This window comes from Temnothorax americanus, unplaced genomic scaffold (assembly GCF_048541705.1).
Source record: "Temnothorax americanus isolate GAGA-0224 unplaced genomic scaffold, ASM4854170v1 Scaffold14, whole genome shotgun sequence".
In the NCBI taxonomy this organism is placed as follows: domain Eukaryota; kingdom Metazoa; phylum Arthropoda; class Insecta; order Hymenoptera; family Formicidae; genus Temnothorax; species Temnothorax americanus.
In genome coordinates this window covers 1,626,203-1,645,136 of record NW_027509275.1, presented here as the reverse complement: position 1 = coordinate 1,645,136, position 18,934 = coordinate 1,626,203, and the positions used below count along the sequence as shown (strand labels likewise).

Genomic DNA, 18,934 nt, shown 5'->3' with positions numbered 1-18,934 from the left:
ATTATTTTCTAATAAACTTCATTACGAAATAACTACATTGAGTCATCCTTTTTTACAATTGTTTACAATAATATCATTAAAAAACATGCCAACTGTCAATTACACATTCCATTGTCCAATATTTATAAATTCGTCTTTATCCAGAGCATAATGGACAATCATTGTTGTTGCTATAAGAAAATAATAGGTAACAGCATTTTATATTGGACAGGTAGTTAAAAATAATAACACAGATTCTACATCAACAGTTCGAACTGAAGTTACCACAGAGCTCTAACGTACAGTAAATTTTAGCACTTTAAGGAGATTAAAAATCCCGATGTGTCTAAAGTATATTTTACATATCTGTGATATTATATAAGAAAATGTATTATATTACAGAGTAATTAAAAACATTTACTCCCGTATATGCATCAAATTTCTGTCTATACTGCAAAAATGGCAATGATGGGAAGGATTTACAAATTGCAGTCTTCAGAGAAAGGCCACTTGTGAGTAGCAAAGGTCATGTTCTTTGACTCCTTCTTTACCACCTGCGTAATTAAGTTATACAGATATATGTCACTTATTGCTTCGGTAATCCAGACTCGTTTACGATACATTATATGGATTTGCTCGTATGCAATCAGAGTGTTTCAAAAATCTTACTCCGCGGGTAAAAGTTCTCTTCTCAAATTACTAAAATGTCACATCACCATTGTCTATTTATCTGTATTTACAAAATGTCCTTATAAAGAATCAACATCGATAACGCGATTTGTTAAAAAAGAAAACTGTCCGTAAAGAGATTAACAGTTCTTTTTCTCTTCCTAATAGTCAAATAAAATAAAGCTGACTTTTCCTCTTTTTTTTTTTTTTACTATAAAGAATTAAGTCGGTTTTATATATTGGATTATAAAATTCATCTTTCCATGACGATAAAAAGTAATTCCACAAAGTAAAATTTCTCTAAGTCTTTTTTACGATCAAGTTATTCACAGTCTAAGAATAGGAAAGTAACATTTCTTTTCGCTTTTGGCACAGCCATGCGATTAATTGATCTCATAATTGGAATAAGTTAAATTACTACAAAGATAAATTCATCGGTAGCATGATGCACGTTTGTAAAGAATAATAGCGATAATGATGATGCTGCTATAGTTAAAGCAATTCATTCAATATAGTTGTAATACAACTTAAAATTTCATTACGATGTGTGTGCAGTTGAGACTACAAGATTTATTTGGACAATTTGCTGATTACTCTGATCAAGGCACCATTTTCATCTTTTAGCCTCTGATTTTCGCATTTTAGTTGGTCCATCACCTAGAAAAAAAAAATGTCACGCTAATTCTTATGCGCTAATTGAGAGAACACAAACGTTATGTAGAGGAGAGTACAGAAAAATAATGCCGTTATAGACGGAGTAAAATTTCAGTGCTCACAAAACAACAGGAGGATAAACGGAAAGAGGCACTCACAAATATTACTGCAACCAAAAGTCATTAAAGTATTCGGGTAGTGTATATACTAGCAGAAATTAATAAAATCTTGAGATTGACACAGAGTAAAAGAACTGAGAAATGATCGCGTGTAGCACAAAAGCGTTTCATCAATTTACGATCTTCGTATTACATGTAACACCAGAATCGTAAACTTTATTTCCTTCAAGTATCGTTGCATTTGTACACAAGTATTCTTCCATGGCAATCGTTTTACATCTAATCGATATTGCATTTAATCCAAACAAATAGCTCGACTAAACTATTTAAATATAAATCTGACATTCGATTTTACACAATTAAATTTCTTACACATACAAATATATTACAATTAAGTTCGTATCGTTTGGAAGAAAATTTATCCTCGTATTTGTACACAATCTAAGCGAGACTCAATCAGCGAATAATTAAGTTGACAGTTTAGGCGACGCATAGTCTTAATTAATATAACAATTCGACTTCAAGTTTTAGGGGAGGGCGTTTCATATATATAAAATGCAAGAAATAATATTATGTTACAGTTGCAACTATAACTGTAAGATTGTAATCATTTGTCACATTCCTTGTCGTTGAGCACTTTTAGAACACTACAAAATAATATCGTTGATACGAAAGCTCTCTAATGCATACCATGGAATAATGACAAGTCTGCAATATTATACGTAAAAGTTAAAGAGGGATTAATGCCAACTTCGTGGATTGGATCGATTTTTTGAAGTCTATAGAAGTGCAATAAAAGTGCAACAATTTAACATTTAACATGCTTTCTTAAAGAGAAAGAGAGAAAGAGACAGAGGTGAAGATCTAAGTTAATGGAGTGTAATATGTGTTGATTTTAACAGTCGAACATGTTTCGGGAATTGTATAACTTTCACACAGTTATGATTAAGATGAATAAACTGAAAAAAAGGATAACCAACTGCAGAGTCATGGCTTTCTCTTTCATGTGAAACACGTGCTAAAAATGATTATCGATGCTTGCGATGATGGCATTCAGTTTACTGATGTTATTCTGCATGTTGGATGATGGTTTTACATGAAGGAAAGTTTCCTAAAGTTAAAACTGGTGGTGTCTATATTCATTCCTATATGCATCTTATAAATGACAGACTGCGTTCTTTCTTATCTCTTGTTAAAAGACTTTTGATATTTTTTTTAGTAAATGTATTATTAAATAATTTATTTGTAACATGCATCACACAATCAGCCGGAATAATTTATTGTATAATTATCACGTTTGGAACTTTATAACAATGTTGAAAAAAAATTGTACACGTATAATAACGTTATATACGTGAGAGAATTGCCTCGATATGCATACATTGCAGAAATATAAATGCTATTAGTATCACACAAGAATAATAAAATACACGATTGTATAAATATCGATTGCAGATATTCAGAAAATGAGACATATGTATTATGGTATAAGCCTGAAGTTTCTATTTTATAAAAGTAAATTGTGATACCTTTAATTAAAAACTGATTAACGATCGCGTTATATGTTGGAATGCACTTTGCAAAGCTGAATTGTACGATAAGTATGATGAGTAGTATCGTTTCTGTTTTAATATTGGCGATCAGAACACAAAATTATAATTAATCATTCGATTAATGCTGCACGTGAGATACGATGTCTATCGTTAACGCAGATGCTGTCATTGTGTCCTTTACCTATTTAGTATTGGTGAGTTTGGATACGACGCGGGTAAGTGCCCGATTTTCGGCTTTCAATCTCTCATTTTCAGCTTTGAGCTTTTGCAATTGCTGTAAACAGTTAAACGATTAGCCTAAAACCCCGCCACTGTTTTTGCTAGTTCCCAAAATAGCCAAAAAAACAAATAACTAATTCGCGTTCCATTAACAGACGAGTTAAAAACCGCGTGCAATTCCCCGCCAAGCTGCGCTACAAAGTTCTCAGATAAGCGGAACTCAGGGGAAATATAAAACGGGCTACTGAAAATTACTGCTTCCCGTGAAAAAAATAAAGAAAACGAGTAACAATTAAAAAAAAAAAGTGGAGATTAAGAAAGAGAGTAAAGCGCCAATTTGCGTAAAATTGCCAGGTAAGGAAAAGCGTATATAACCGAAGCGAATCGGGTCTTCGTATACCAAAAATAATCATTGCTGTCTTTGCTTGCCGCTAGCGTTCACAGCAACACAAGAAAAAAGAGATGACGGTGTGTAACTAACTAAACAAAATCTAAAATCGTAAATATACTGATACGTATATTCGTACATATAAAAATCACGGACGATCGTGTCCATTGCAGTCTCCTCATTGCTCAATTCAACGTGTGAAAGCATTTCTTCCATTCGCTTTCACATACATAACGAAAAAATTCATAATGAGAAAAACGTATCAAATCAGCGACCTTACCTTCAATTCCTCTTCCATCTCTGAAAGTTTCCTTTCCATGGCTCGCCTCTCCCTTTTCTCTGCCTCAGAGAGAATTACTTTGTTTTGGTTGATTTGCGTTTTTTCCAATAAATGCCTGACTTCTTTCAATTGCTCGTCGGAGCGCTTCAGTTTCTCCTTTAGCCTTTCGTTCTCGACCTGAGATTCCTCGTATAGTTTCTTATAGTCTAATTCGCCGTTCTCGGAACTGTTCGATTTTAATCTGATTGGTGTTGACGAGGCTTCCGACGACAGCGAAGATATCGAACCTAATCTAGTGGCTCTCCCAGAACGATCGTTTCCGCTCTAAAACAGACATACAAATACCGTTAACTTTTATTAAAGCGAATCATTGTAAGTCGCTCGTCAACCTTTAGGAAAAATTATACGCTTAATAAAACGTCATTTGAAAATATTTCAAAATCTCTGGAAGCTTGTATACAGATATTTACAATACGGATTTAGGATTATGTGAGTCAAGGAAGCTGCTTACAGCGTATCCCTCGGAACTAGTTAAGCTTTGCAGACTGGAACTTCTCGATCCGACACTGAGACTCGGTTTTACTTTGGATCTGCTAAAACTCTCGGTTTTTTGCACGTGCGGCCGGGTGTTTACGTTTAAATAATTGTAACTGAGAGACGGACTCAGATTCAGGGGACTGTGCGAAGACAAGTTGTGTGCTGTGTGAGAAGGTAAGTTGTGAACTGTGTGAGAAGGTAAATTGTGAGCTGTGTGAGAAGGTAGATTGTGAGCTGTGTAAGACGGTAAGTTGTGAGCTGCGTGAGAGGGTAAAGTCACACCACCGTATCCCGTAGTCGTTCCACCGTACGACGTGTAGAGATTCTGATAATTCGGACTGTTCGCAGATTTCGCATACGGATTCGTTCGGTACAAATCGCTGCTCTTAGTCCCTTTATTCAAAAAACTCGACCCGGAATACAGATTTGGCGTTTTTACGCCGAGCAATCCCGCGTTGAACGTCAAATTATTCTGATTTAACGAGAGCAAACCGCCGATCCGTGACCTGTTTCCAAAAATTGATTGCCCATTTGTTGACGCTTGAGCTCGTAAGCCCGCAGCTGTTGTTGGCTTAGTCTGCGCTCCCTTTCTGTACGAAGACATGGTTTGCGTCACTTGCGAAGTTATTACGAGACACTATACAGCGCATTCGGCAGCTTATCCCGCGACAGATCCGTCACACGTTACTCACACGAATGGTTTGCGAGAAATTTTATTGCGGCCCGCGGATATTTTAAACGCAAAAACGTTTCTCGATTTTTAGAGCCGCGCTCGTGTACGCGGTGCCGCGGATAGCGAATGATAGACTGACGGGGACTGGGCAGGGGAAACCAAGACATCAGGCAGTTCGCTTTAAAGCAATACTACTATGGGCTATTTTTGGAATGCACGCGGACACGCACACAAATATCAAGGTTGTATGTTTCGGAGAATAAATGGAGCTTTTTACCGCAGTTTAAATGTTCTTTGTTTTTTTTTTAGCACATAACAGTTTAAATATAAACGTTTGTGCACGATATACATTGATATGTACCACGACATACCCAATTTTATGGTGGAAGTAAGTTTGAGCGAGGGAAAGGAAATGAGTACGAATCTCGTAACATTAGACAATAGCCCTCGCATATACAAGATTTATATAGACCGCATTAACAAACTGTCTATCATCGATATGTAAAGAAGAAACGTTTTAGAGACGTTCGATGGATGCTAAATAAGCGGTATGTATACACGATTCTAAATGTCAAAGTGTCAGATTGTATTCCAAACGCGTCGGACAGAATGCTTTTAGACACGGTCAAGCCTCGGCCACGATCATCTATTTTGCTTCAATCGCCGATTAAGTACCCATATATAATTTAAACTCCTTGTCAAGACCAATTCAATGATTTTATATTTAGAATAGTAGAATTATTTTATATCAAGATTAAGCAAAATTATATATTGACGTCAATCACGATCGTTTTTCTGTATATTTTCATATCAAATGTCGCATTTTCCGAACGTAACTGACAGATCATAACGAATGCTGGACTATTTTTATCGAGAACAGAGGCTATTCTTTCAAGAAGCTAAAAATAACGTCAAGCTCCGATAGCTTATGAAAACCGTTTATACCCAGTGAATGAAAAAGTTTGGCTGGAACATTATAAACGAGCTTCCAGAATAACGAAAAAATAATTACGTAGATATTACGAGAAAGTGCTTTCTTTCATGTTATTTGCGTCTCTTTACACATAAAGTGATTTACGCGTAAACAATTGGAACTGCGCGCGAAACAACAAGCTGTCGGTACCGAGGTCGAAATGAGGTAATGTCCTATATCCTATGCTCTCCCCGATTTACGAGTGTTGTGTTTCCCTCTGCGTCATTCAACTGCGCGTTATCCAATTTTGGATTTTTGGCACGTGTCTGGTAAATCTGTGGCAAGGGACTCGTAAGTCGAAATTCGGATAGACGCTTTGGCGTCCGTCTGTCAGAAGGATTTTGTAAATCGAAGGTCGGTAAAACAAAAGAATAATGTATTTCAGTTGAAGTATTTATACCACCGATCTAGTGTCTATTGTAGAAATTAGTTTATCATTCATGCATATGTAATCTAATCTTCGTGTTACTTTAAACCAAGTAACTTAAATTTGAAGCGCTGCTTTATGGTTTTGAAGATAACGAGGTAATGATTGGAGTTAAAGCTTGGAAAGTTTATACACAACACTGTGTAACAATTATTTTATATTACAAAAAATGGATTGTACTTACTTCGTTGTGATTCATTTTTGAATCATCGCAATCACCGCCAGCAGTTAGATCTTGTTTTTCTGGGTCAATTTCCTATTAAAAAAATAATATATATATTTAATTTTTATCATGATTATATAGAGTTTTGTTAAATTTTCTTTCAATTAAAACTTTGAAAACTTATCCAGTTTTTTTTCTCACTTTCTTGTAATTATATGAACTAAATATTTTTGAAGATAATGTTAAAGTCTATTATAAAATCATTACTAACATCCATATCCACGTGGACTACACCTGTCGATCTTCTCTTAGGCCGACGTCTCCTTTGAATAACCGCTTGTGTAGCTTGTGCGTTCCTACTGTCATTTTCCTTATCTTGATCTATACACACAAAAAATTCCGTCTTTTTACTAAAATAATAATTAATACTACACAAAAATTCATATCGTATTTTTATTTAATATATATGTTTTATATAATTTTCTTATTAAAACATAAATTATATTCTTTATGTTGTTAATTATTCTGTAAATTCTTACCTTTGTCATCAGGTTGCTTTAACGATCTCCTAAGGGGTAAAGTAACTGTGGTTTCTGTACTACTGGTAGCAATAGTTTCCACTGGAGCTGATGATGGTCTGGGTACACCAGTTCCACCAGACGGTCTTCTCATATAGGCCGTTGCGTTATCAGTAGATTTATTATTAGCATCCTCCAACTGAAACTATATAAAACAAAATATATTATAAATATATTATTACAAATTGATTTTTACAATAACATAATTGTAGTGCATTTTCCATTGTCGATTACATTTCCCGATTACATTTTTTAACGCATTGCGGCGTAGCACCAATCACACGGACAACCGTGAACATTTGCGGATTAATCACAGATAAATAATGATTTTGTAAGCGCACACACCTTGCTTCCATTGTCTACCCTTAATCTCCAAGACGGTCGTCTCTCAGGTAAATTAGATTCTTCAGAAACTTTATTCACAGGAGTCACGGTAGTAGAGGTTGCGGTTGTTATTGTAGCTGTGATCGAAGCTGTATTGCTGGCGGTAGTAGTAGGCTGGATTAAAAAAAAAAAAAAAAAAAAAAAAAAAACATGAATAAATCTCAGTTCCATTTGTCGTGTTATATATATTGCGTTACTATTGTAAAAATATAATAAAAAATAAAATATTATATACTCTCTCTGTCGATTTTAAGCAACACAGGTACTTCATTATGAAATCAGTTATTAATCAATTAGATCCTCACGAAATTTATTATGTTCAATCGTTAATGTCGCACTACTTTTAATATTCACTATCAATATTCTCACACTGGATAAGTCTTCCTTGATATTATTATACACCACAAAGAATTTTTGCACATATCGGCTGATAGATAGATAGTTAGTCGCTTTTCTAATCACAGCGATAAGACAGCGATAATAATTACTGATATGATCTTTACCTGCGTGAACGGCGGCAATGTCGGCGATTCGTTGTTCTGTTGCTTTTTCTTCACTAATTGTTCCGCGCTCTTGATCTCATCCAACGTCACACCTTGAGTCGACCTTCTAGTTTCTCTTACTCTCTTTGCGTGGGCTTTCCTTTGGGTTTCACTTTCCTCATCGCGTACCGGCGGAACGAAGGATCTGTACATATACATACGGTAACACATGAGATATCAGCTTACAAGTTGCAACAAAAGATATGTAATAATGTCAGATTGTTTTATCTGTGCAATAAAAACAAACTTTTAGTAAGCATTGTTTAACACAATTTGTAAGCAATATCAAAAGATTTCACATAAAATAAAAGTATACGTATTCCTGTAAAAACAAATAATTAAAATATCTCTTCTCCGTTTCAGGTACACGTTTAATGTTACATATTACATAATTTCAATTTCTTCCTTGTAGTAGTGTATCAATTTTGAAATCGATTGCAAAAAAAAAAAAAAGAATTATTCTAGACGACAATTTTCACAGAATATCAATCTTTGTTGCAATAAATCAAACCGTATTGAAAATATCATAAAGTTATACATTTAGCAGTACAAATCGAATAAAGTGCATTTGTGTGTAGCAGTGTGTTCATTTGCCAACCATGATCAGGTAATATTTGGGCAAATTTGATGAATTCAGATGTGTGGTGGATAAGGTGGACTATATCCATATGTATATAAAGATATTCAAATATATATATAGGACGATTAATGAGCAAATAAAAAGAATAACCACACTGCAAAAAGCAAACTTCCATGCTACTGCCAGCAAATTAACGTAATTAATACGTAAATATTTGACAATATGCAAAAGTCATAATATTTCAGGAGGATCTTCCGAGCAGTGAGTACCCACTTGAAGAAATTCTTGAAGATATTTCCTGGACTTAGCTTGCTCCCTCCTGGTGTAGTGGGAGTTCCAGGAGCAGTTGCTACTGCATTATTTGTATTCGATACAACTGTAGATGCAGCTTCCATTGGTTGAACACTACCCAGCCACATTAATATTATAACGCACAATACAGAATGTAAATACACAGATGTCAATTGTGTGCACATGTAATAATGTATTTTGATGTTGTAAATAAGTGTTTAAGATCCCTATTAGAAGAATTCGTCATGGAAAAGCCCAAATATTTATTTAATATTAATTATGTGACAAGTAAAAGTATATGAATTGAAAGTTTTATACGTAGCTTTATGTAGAGCTCATAATAGCTAAAAAGTGTTTAGAATTCTTACTTCGTGTAGGAAAAATTGAAATAACATATATTCAAATGACATATATACATGAAATATTCGATTTTAACCAAAGTTGTAAAAAGACGATTAAAAATTTTACGGCCAATATTTTTTACATTTTGTAAGACAGTGAAGATACTGCAATCCACTTATAATCTCATGTAAAATAGATTAAAAGAGGTCATCTCATATATATATATATATATATATATATATATATATAACATTTAGATAATATTTAATATAATAAGTGTAGATCTTTAGTATAAAAATGTATTTACCTGCGAATTTGATTGACTGGAATAGGACTTGTTGTTGTGGTGGCAGTGGTAGTTGTTGTAATGGATGACAATAGACTCGATGCCAATGTTTTAGATGCGGATGTTGGTGAAAGTGTATTGCTTCCTTGTGGCAGTCTTGATAATTCCAAATTTAATTTCACGTCATTTTTTCTAGAGTAAGAATAAAATAAAGTAAGATTAAAAAAAATAAATAATGTGTAACATATAATAAATTATCGAAGGTATATATTTTAATAACGTTGCCATATTCAAAAGCACTAAAAATAAAAACATTTTCGTATTTATTAACATTTCCACGGATAAACTGAAATAATTCTTGTTCTCACAATAGAACCTTTCGAATGCTTTAATTATGCAAATTAAAATTTATTTTTTAAAAAAATGCAAATGTATAATTATAAAAATTTCTCTGTTCTTTTTCTATTTATTTGTTACCTCAGTCATGTAGGAGTGAGAGAATTAATATTAAAGAAAAGAGTTACTTTTAGATATGCATTTGTAAATTTTCGTAAATAATTAAATTAGAATTGATTAAAAGTTATCTCTTGATGTAATCAGCACTATTATTTGATTTAATTCAAAGCTTTCTAAAGTTTCAAGCTAGGATAACAAATAGCAAGCGACATTAAAAGCTCATTAGTACAGAATGTATAAAAAGAAAAAAAAACATTAAAACCACATCTGTTACATTCTCACACACTTTCAAATAATACAAATGGTCTGATGCTATCGCAGCAGTCTACATATTATACAGTACAATCATGTTGAACATGTCGGGCAGAATGACCGAATTGATATCAACACGATTGCATTTCGTATTGTACAAATGAAAGCATTGTAACATTGTATCATTGATTAGAAGCATGCGGCATATACCTGTGTGTTTCGCGTAGAGATGCAGAGCGAGTCGTAGCATTGGTGTGGGTAGGAGTAGCTGCATTGCAGCGATGGAGGGTAGGGCACGAGAACGCCTTGATGCGAGCACGTAATGCCAAATACTGCTCATAAAACCTGCATCACATGCATTACCGTGCCATGCATATCTCTACACTAATTATTGTAATAGTATAGGGACATACGTTATACAAATACAAAACGCTAAGACTCATAATTAATGCGGACACATATGCGGAGTATGCATATTATACAATATCTTAGTTGCGCCGCCGAATGTAGCACCGCTGTTAATAGCATTAAATATCTGCCGATATCATTAGCAAATAAAAAAACAATATCACAAAATGTACGGAAATTAAAACAAACACGAAGATTTGTTAAAACGGAAATCGGTAACTCCTTCACCAATCATCACTAAACTCAATACCAACCTGCCTTTATAATGACACTCTATCCATAAAAATTTCAGCTTAATCGATATCACAAAATTTACGGAAATTAGAGCAATCACGGAGATTTGTTAAGATAGAAATCGGTAACCCCCCCTTTTAGAGACTTTAGATAGAAAATGGGACTCTATAAGCTATCGAATAACACCTTATTTATTATTCTACGATTATTAGTTTCACAGATATAAACGTTCAAAAGACGTAGTTCTATGTCAAAAACATGATATTACTGCAAATATAAAGCCGCGAATATATATATATATATATATATATATATATATATATATATAAGAATATGACGTATGGAGCAGGGACTTAGCTAAACTTACTTTTCATCTGTCTCGAAACTATGCGTCCTTCTTAATACCACATCGGATTCTCCACTAACTTTGTTTGGTGTTGTTGGTATCTTAATATTGTTATCCTTATCTTCGAGTTCTGTGAAATAATTCCACAAATTTATTAAGAGCTCATCTTAAAAATTCGTAAAACATAAACGCAACATTCGATAAACATACTTGTAGGTGCAGAATTAGTAGTTTCAGTACTTTGCATTTTATTTCGAAAGGAACCTGAACGTCTCCAAGATGGTACAACACCGTCCTCGTTATTGTCAGTCTGTTGTTTTGGAGGCAATATTGGAGCCTTAAAAAAGACGAAAGCGAATAAATGTAAAAAATTATTCGAGAATACAAAATATATGTTAAAACGATTGGTGATTAAAACGAATGTTTTACCTGATTAGGAACTTTATTAGTTTCGACCGGAGATATTGGACTATGGGGTGCACTTTCATCCTTGTTTACTCTATTTTTCTTTTCTGTAAAATAATTGATCAAAAATTTTGCTACAAAACTGTCAGTGTTTCACAAAGAGAAGAGTATTTCAAGTCCAACTCTTTAAAGCAATAACCAATCCAGTAAGTTTCATTTAAAATACTCTATATAAAACTTTTATATAATACATGCAATAGCAAGCAGTAATTCATATCATCAGAAATAAGAAAGGAAAACAGTCTTACAGATCAAACTTACCGTCATCTGTAAGACATGTCGCGTGGTTAGACTTATCAGATTGATTGGAGAAAGTGGAAGAGTGTGATTCTGAGCTAGTCTCAGATTCACCTTCACCATCACTCTCTTCCATGTGTGTTTCACGTGTTGCTTCTGTCCATGCAGCAATGTTATAAGAAATACAGATTACAGTTAACAGTACATAAATTAGATTTGCAAAACTGGACGATAGGATAGAGATTTGTGAGAAAGTTTGCAAAACATAATTATTCTCTTTCCTCTTTCTTCATAAAAGATAAACATGGAAGTTGCAGAGTAGATAGTTATTTCGTATTAATCTCTTTAAAGAAAAAAAAAAGAAAAAAATGTGTACGTGCGGATTAGATCGTATACTGTGAAAGAAATGATACAAATAAGAATCTTACCAACGTCGCTGTTTGTACTAGTGCTGGAATCTTCTTTATCGGATTGAATCTCTAATTCAACCTTCTTAACTTTATTTGGCGTTTCCTCTTCAAAGATCTCGGTAGATTCTTGTGCCGCTACTGCGTTATCAGCACTCGTTGAGACACTGTAACATTTAGAAAGGGAGATTAAAGGAAAAAATTAATGATTTATAATTATTATTTAAGATTGTTATGTTGCTCACCGTTTCTTTGGTATAGACGATTGCTTCTTATTATTTGTTTGTGGATTTTCTTTCACGATAAGTGCTTGTTGCTCTCTTAAGTTTTCAAGAGATTTGAGGATGTCTGCATCAGCAACATCGAAAGCAGTTTGATCCTAAAAGTGAGATACTGGTGAAAAAAAAATCAAGAAGTATCATGTAATTATATCTGTCAGCCAAAGCTCCGGCCCGGATTCAAATTAAATTAATTTGAAGTCAGCCTGGGGCTAACTTGAACCAATCTCGACCCAGTCTGTGATATACAATTATTATAAATGTTTATTCTCTTACAGCGTAATTTTTCATATCCATATCACAGCCATTCTCAACAAGAAGTTTGCAAGCTTCCAGTTGGCCCCAATGTGCCGCACCGTGCAAAGGTGTCCATCCATCAAAGTCCTGTGCATCAACATTGCATCGAGCTTGTAGTAATATTCTGCACAGAAGTATTAAAAGGATTCAATAGAAAGAATCAACTCCAAATCTGCACTTAATATATCAGAAAAATTGTTCAACTTTTAAAATAATCTCTAATGTTTTGTTGCAATGCGCGTATGTGTTCAATACAGATTTAACTTCCTCTGACTCATTAAGTGATATACACAATCAGATTATTTTATTTTTAATGAATATCTTACTGCACGACTTTGATGTAGCCTTTGGCGGCGGCGACATGGAGTGCGGTGGCTCCTGATCTCGGATGGATGGAATCTTTGCCTGGTGCACCTGCCCGCCAAGCTTTTGCGTCATTCAGCATTGATCTTTCCTCATCACTCCTAGCTTGATCACAATCAATACCTGCGAACAAAATTAGATATATTCGTTAGAAAAAAATTTAATTTATTTCGCATATTCGATGATTTATTAATTTTGTAGCAAGTAACCAGTATTTCGCAAATATGTTTAACTGTGATTTTATCAACGAATTTAATTGTACTTTAAGAAAGTCACTTTTAATAACAATATCTCAATACATTTGTATACGGAGTATTTATACGCGTGCAAAGTGTGAATAATGCACGGTTGCTTAAGAGAGTATTTCAGCACATTGTATGTAAAATTATATCAATAACATCACGAAAAGGGGTCAATGAAAGAGAACATCTTTGCCAACGTACGACTTGCTGTGTCTGAGCGTGCAAACCTCTAGCCGGATGTTGAGTTTTAGGTGCTTAATGTTTTACATGTCAAGCGTTTATACTTTATCCAGCTTTACGTATAAACATCTAACAGCTTTATAAAGAGCTTATAGATAAAGAGGTGAATGATAAAACGGTGGCTAATTGCCACTTACGCAGTTAAATTGTAAAATTATCGCAGCAAGCACTATTTCAGTACTAAGATTTCCAGCTCTGATTTTCCTCGGAAGTCTATAATTAAAAGTTTTACGCAATAGAGGCCTCAGACATCCTGCAGGTATACATATAAATACAAACCTGCTTTATTTATATGCTGTTGGAGCATGTCTTCCATCTCGTCGCTTTCTGCAATATCCAGCGCCAGTTCACCGTCATTGTTTACCGCTGCCAGATTACATCCTTGTTCTATTAGGTATCTGTAAAATACAATTTTCCATTCATTGTAATAAACATGCTTGGGCACACTTATAGGTACAAAATCAGCGCATTTATAAATAAATTACGAATATAAAATATATAGAAAAAAAAAAATATCTTTTCTACAATTTTGTAGAAAATTATACTAACTTAGCGATAGATATGAATCCGCAAGACGCTGTGGCATGTAAGGGCGTCCAGCCTTCATTATCTCCACGATTGATATCCGCTCCTTGTTCCACCAAAAACTCCACCATATCCAGGTCATCGTCAATGCAAGCCTGTCGTAATAATATAAAGCGTGGAGTATAGCACGAATATATCGTACGCTGATTATATCAATGTGCGCGAATAGACGAGTTGAACGAGAGAGATGAAAAGCGTGCGCGATTGGCAAGATGTATTTCGAGGTCTCAACATCGAGACCGCTGATTTTGCTCGGTCTAGTCAAGTCTGGTCGGAATCCAAGGCTCGAATCGACGTTACGTTACAAATGCGCTGTTGGATTTTCGATTTGCATCATTACCTTTTATACCTCAACACGGAAATAATATCTCTGTACCATAATGGAATGTTTTATTGCCAGACATGTATAGTAAATTTGTATCATAAAATTTGCAAGATTTTTTAGAGAGATTAATTTTCAATATATTTTCAAACAAAATTGTAAAATAGAATATAAGAAAAAAAAAGAAGATAAAACATGGTTGTCGTTTAATCACAAAATCTTTGCAGATATTTAACGTTCTCGGTAAACTTTTCGTAACAGATTACAGATTACACGATACGTTAAAAGGTGTGAATTATTTTTCACGCGTACAAATTTCCGCAACTTCGATATTACCGAAGTAAAAAAAGTTCGGTACATATTACAACATTGCTAGACACAGAGAATTTAAACTGAACACAGATGCCGCAGCCTGTGACTTCTAACAGAGAGCTATAAATAGCATTTGATGCCTGATGTATTTTCACATTCTATTTTCGCAAATCCATGAAATGCCTTAACTTCCTTCCTTCTCACTTAAATAACAGCCATAAATATCGGCTCGCGTTATGTGGAAAATGTTATTCCATTTAATAAGACTTGGATGTAAGGCTCTCCGCTATCACGTTTACCCGCAGCGAGTATACCTCTTCACGTTTACATGAATATATTGAACGATATTTTCACAGTTTTCTCAAGCTCTACTTCGAAACCGTCACGGCTGTTGATTAATTTAATTGGCAAATATGCATTAAGGAATACATTATTCAGAAAATATAAAACAAAATTATTGCATATTGCATTAAATATTATCTTTTGTGGTTGTAATTTTAAGATTACATCTTAAAAAATATCACGCTTTATTATTTTGAATTATTTACGGTACGTGAGATTTACGATTTACTTATATATTTAAATAATTACTTCTTTCCGGCCGGAAAAAAATATAATTGTTCTTTTCTTCTTCGCATCAGAAAAATTCTTACACGCTAACCGCGACCTTCTTCTCGTTAATGTACCCTCATTAATTACTTAGTACTGTAATAACCGTTATGGTATATAAGTGTATTATACAAGGTGTCCCGGATTACCCAGTTGCGTCCGCTTTCGGAAACACCCAGAAATAGATTGCTCGTAAAAGCTTGCCGCTCGCGAAAAAAAAGTCGTTGCCAGTCGTTGCCTTTCCGACAAGGTTTCAATTTTAATCTCCTATAATTTTTAATAACTAGAGCTCAGTTAGATATTACTATGGCAATCGGCTTATCCGAGGAGCAAAATAAGAGAAACATTGAGGTGATAAAGCAAGTTTTTAAGTTATTAAGCAAATGTAAAAAACAACCATGCAATCTCCCAATCGAGTATACAATAAATCAAATATACAATTACGTACACAATTATATACATCCAATTTTAAGAGAATAACACTATACGTTGGACCAGCAATTATTTCATATTCAAATATTTCAGACATAAGTCGAAGACTATGTGGACACAATGTACAATAAAAATATGAAAATTTTCAACCATGCTTCATAAGGGAGAATAATTTCTACAAATTATACTTCATAAAATAAATAAACATATTTTAATATAAGCGTGAATATATAATATTTTAATAGAAAAACGAGATAAAATTAACAATAAAACATTGTTCATTAATAACAGCGCGTAACTCTCCTTTAAAGATTTATTTAAGAACTGCAGTTGTGTCTTGTCAGGCAACGTGAAACTTGCAGAAGAGTAAATGTCTTCTGAGCAATATCACTTTTGACTCGTTAAATTAAACGAATTAAATGAATGAATTTCTAGAAAGCAACTATATAGATGTTTCCGAGGAAAGATTAACGCCTCTCGGAATACATTTTATATACAAAATTCCGTCTTTTGTTTTTGCTTGCGTTTTTATGCACAATATGGATCTTAAGGCCCAACAAGATAGGACGAGATTTTGGTGCGCCTTTATATATATATATTTTTTCTACATTTCCTCTTTAAAAGAAACGAATAACATTCAAATCCTGACCAGACCAAACAAAATTACTGGCGAATAGATTACATTTAATCTTTAATCTCGGTTTAACTTACTCTTTCCATCTTTTTCTAGTTCTTATATAGGAATTAGAAAAAGATAAGAAATGAGTCAAACCGAGATTAAAGTCAATCTGTACATTGGTGGAAGTGAAGATCAATTAACAAAATGTCAGTCGCGCGTCACGTGCCGAAGGAAAGGATCTGGGTGGAAGGAAAAACGAAAAAGGATCTCGCGATAGAGTTCCAGGGTTTACTCCGATCGCGTGGTGGATACAGTCGAGTCACGGCGCCGCGCCGGCGCGGCGGCTCGGCTAACGCTATACGTCTCAAAACGTCTCGCAACAAAGTTAGCATTTCGGTTACACAAGCGAGGACATTACCGCGCGTAAAACAGCCTCCTCGCTAATACGCGGTAACGCGGGTGATTAACGGTCGCGGAAGCAGACGCCACCGTCGCCGCCGCCGCCGCCGCCGCGTTCGCGATCAGCGTGGCGGGTCTCTTGACGGGATTCCAAGAGATACCTGTTCCCCCCTTAACACCCGGCGCCAAGTCGAGTCGGCGAGTCGGGGGGGGGGGGGGGAGGGAGGGAGCGCGTCGCGCATCCCCCTCGCTCGAACCCCTCGTCGGTACGCGAACACCCCCGCGAATAAATACTCGAATTAGACTGAATTAGACTGAATTAGACAGCTGGAGCTCGTAGGAGCCATCTTGCAGAATTACGTTTTTCGAGAGAGGAAGAGAAAAAGGAAAGGACTAGAAGGAGACGTCGAAGGAAACGAGGAAGGAAACGCGGAACGCGTTCGGAGCGGGATGGGAATAAGGGGAGAGGGGGGGAGCTTGAAAGCTGTCAAACGCAGTAGGATGCCAGCGGAATGTCAGAAGGATGCCGGAGAAAGAGAAAGAGAAAGAGAGAGAGAAAGCGAGCGAGCGACGCCCTTAACTACCTGGTGCAGCGCGGTGAGGCCGTCGACATTCCCGGTGTTGATGTTCGCCCCGTTCTGCAGCAGGCGCACGACCTCCTCCTTGTCGCTGGCCGCGCACGCCGCCAGGAACACGATGTCGGCGGAGAACTTGATCTTGCGCGCGACCTGCCGCGGCTGCGTGGGCTCGCGATTCGTCTCGGACTGCTCCCAGCGTTTGAGCTGTTCGGCACGCTTGAACAGGGCCGAGCTGGAACGTGTCTCGAGAGACATTGCCCCGACGACGGCGGCGGCGGCGACGGCGGCGACGGCGACGGCGGCGGCGGCGGCGGCGGCGGCGAAGAGGAGAAGAGAAGAGAAGAGAAAAAAAAAGTCGCGACGCGCTCGGGCTCCGAGCGCCGCTCGCGCGCTCCTCTTCTCTCAAGGGGGCACGGCAGAGAGGCTGGCAGGCTGCTCCTATAATCGCTCCTCCTGTCGCGCGCACGGGCTCCTCTCCTTCTTCTCGCGCTTGGCACCCGCGGCGCACACGCGCACACGGTCACTCACTCATTCGCTCGCTCGAGCTCGACGTTCCGTCTTCTTCTTGCCCTTGTCCGCGCGCGCCCTTCGGGTCTTCCACTTCGCTCGGTTCGCGTTTCCGACGATTACGACGACGACGGCGGCGGCGGCGGCGGCGGCGACCGCGCTACGTGAAGTTGAACGCGCGCGCACGCACACAGTCGTACACTTTGCTTCACTGCGCGCGACACGGCACGTGAAACAGGCGTTTCCCGCGATTCTGCTCCATATATGAGAGAGCGGATCGCGCCCGGGGCCGGGGCCGTATTCTCATCCGCGTGTTTATCGTCGGGTCGGGACGCGCGCGCCGGAGTCTTCGGGCCTTTTGACGGGGTTACCCGGAGGGAGCGGTCGTGCGCGGGGTCGCCAGTCGCCGAGTCGCCTTCCACAGTCGAACACCGAACGAACACCGACACCACCTCTGCTAGGCACTCATTTACGGGAAACGGTTTAGACCAGCGTGCTACACGCTATTCTTGGCCGTCGCTCCCTCGCGCTCCGCTCGGAGTTCGGCAGAGTTCGGACACCGAAGCTCGGGCTCGCATCGTTGCCAACGTGCCGACTCTTTCTGGCGCCGAGCGCCGACGATGACCGGCGTCTAGGGGATTTCGGGCTGGCGATGTTCACGTTCTCTTATTGGATATGAAAGTTACAAAAGAGTGAACAGATTTATTAG

At 36.8% G+C, this 18,934-nt stretch overlaps 1 protein-coding gene and 1 long non-coding RNA gene across 8 annotated transcripts; one reads left to right on the top strand and one right to left on the bottom strand.

The window, feature by feature from the left end:
- Window position 1: 1 nt before the first annotated feature.
- Window positions 2–18,757, bottom strand: Mbs (Myosin binding subunit). 7 transcript variants are annotated; one of them, XM_077400834.1, is made up of 22 exons: window positions 17,725–18,753; window positions 14,412–14,542; window positions 14,142–14,260; window positions 13,344–13,503; window positions 12,997–13,141; window positions 12,688–12,821; window positions 12,464–12,609; window positions 12,060–12,191; window positions 11,763–11,845; window positions 11,544–11,670; window positions 11,355–11,463; window positions 10,556–10,690; window positions 9,659–9,829; window positions 8,992–9,123; window positions 8,100–8,283; window positions 7,558–7,710; window positions 7,174–7,357; window positions 6,906–7,015; window positions 6,656–6,727; window positions 3,862–4,185; window positions 3,156–3,248; window positions 2–1,305 (listed from the first exon to the last, which is right to left on the bottom strand). In XM_077400834.1, the coding sequence occupies exons 1-21, from the start codon at window positions 17,971–17,973 to the stop codon at window positions 3,156–3,158; spliced, it is 3,093 nt and encodes a 1,030-aa protein (XP_077256960.1). In that variant the 5' UTR covers window positions 17,974–18,753; the 3' UTR covers window positions 2–1,305. The 7 variants fall into 7 exon arrangements, with proteins under 7 accessions (XP_077256960.1, XP_077256961.1, XP_077256965.1 ...); XM_077400835.1 differs by lacking the exon at window positions 3,156–3,248 and having other exon boundaries at window positions 17,725–18,757; XM_077400839.1 differs by lacking the exon at window positions 7,558–7,710 and having other exon boundaries at window positions 17,725–18,755.
- LOC143894527 (uncharacterized) lies at window positions 5,012–11,287 on the top strand. Its single transcript, XR_013256117.1, has 2 exons — window positions 5,012–5,619; window positions 8,964–11,287. It is a non-coding gene; the product is annotated as an uncharacterized LOC143894527 (long non-coding RNA).
- Window positions 18,758–18,934: the final 177 nt, after the last annotated feature.

What these genes read in the sequence shown, in the direction of transcription:
- Mbs (XM_077400834.1), bottom strand. Translation starts at nt 17,973, where the DNA reads ATGTCTCTCGAGACACGTTCCAGCTCGGCCCTGTTCAAGCGTGCCGAA. An exon ending in ATCTTCAAGAATTTCTTCAA is followed by an intron (nt 8,284 to 8,991) that starts GTGGGTACTCAC and finishes GTATATGTACAG; the next exon opens with ATCCTTCGTTCCGCCGGTAC. An exon ending in TAGTCCACGTGGATATGGAT is followed by an intron (nt 6,728 to 6,905) that starts GTTAGTAATGAT and finishes TTTTTTTAATAG; the next exon opens with GAAATTGACCCAGAAAAACA.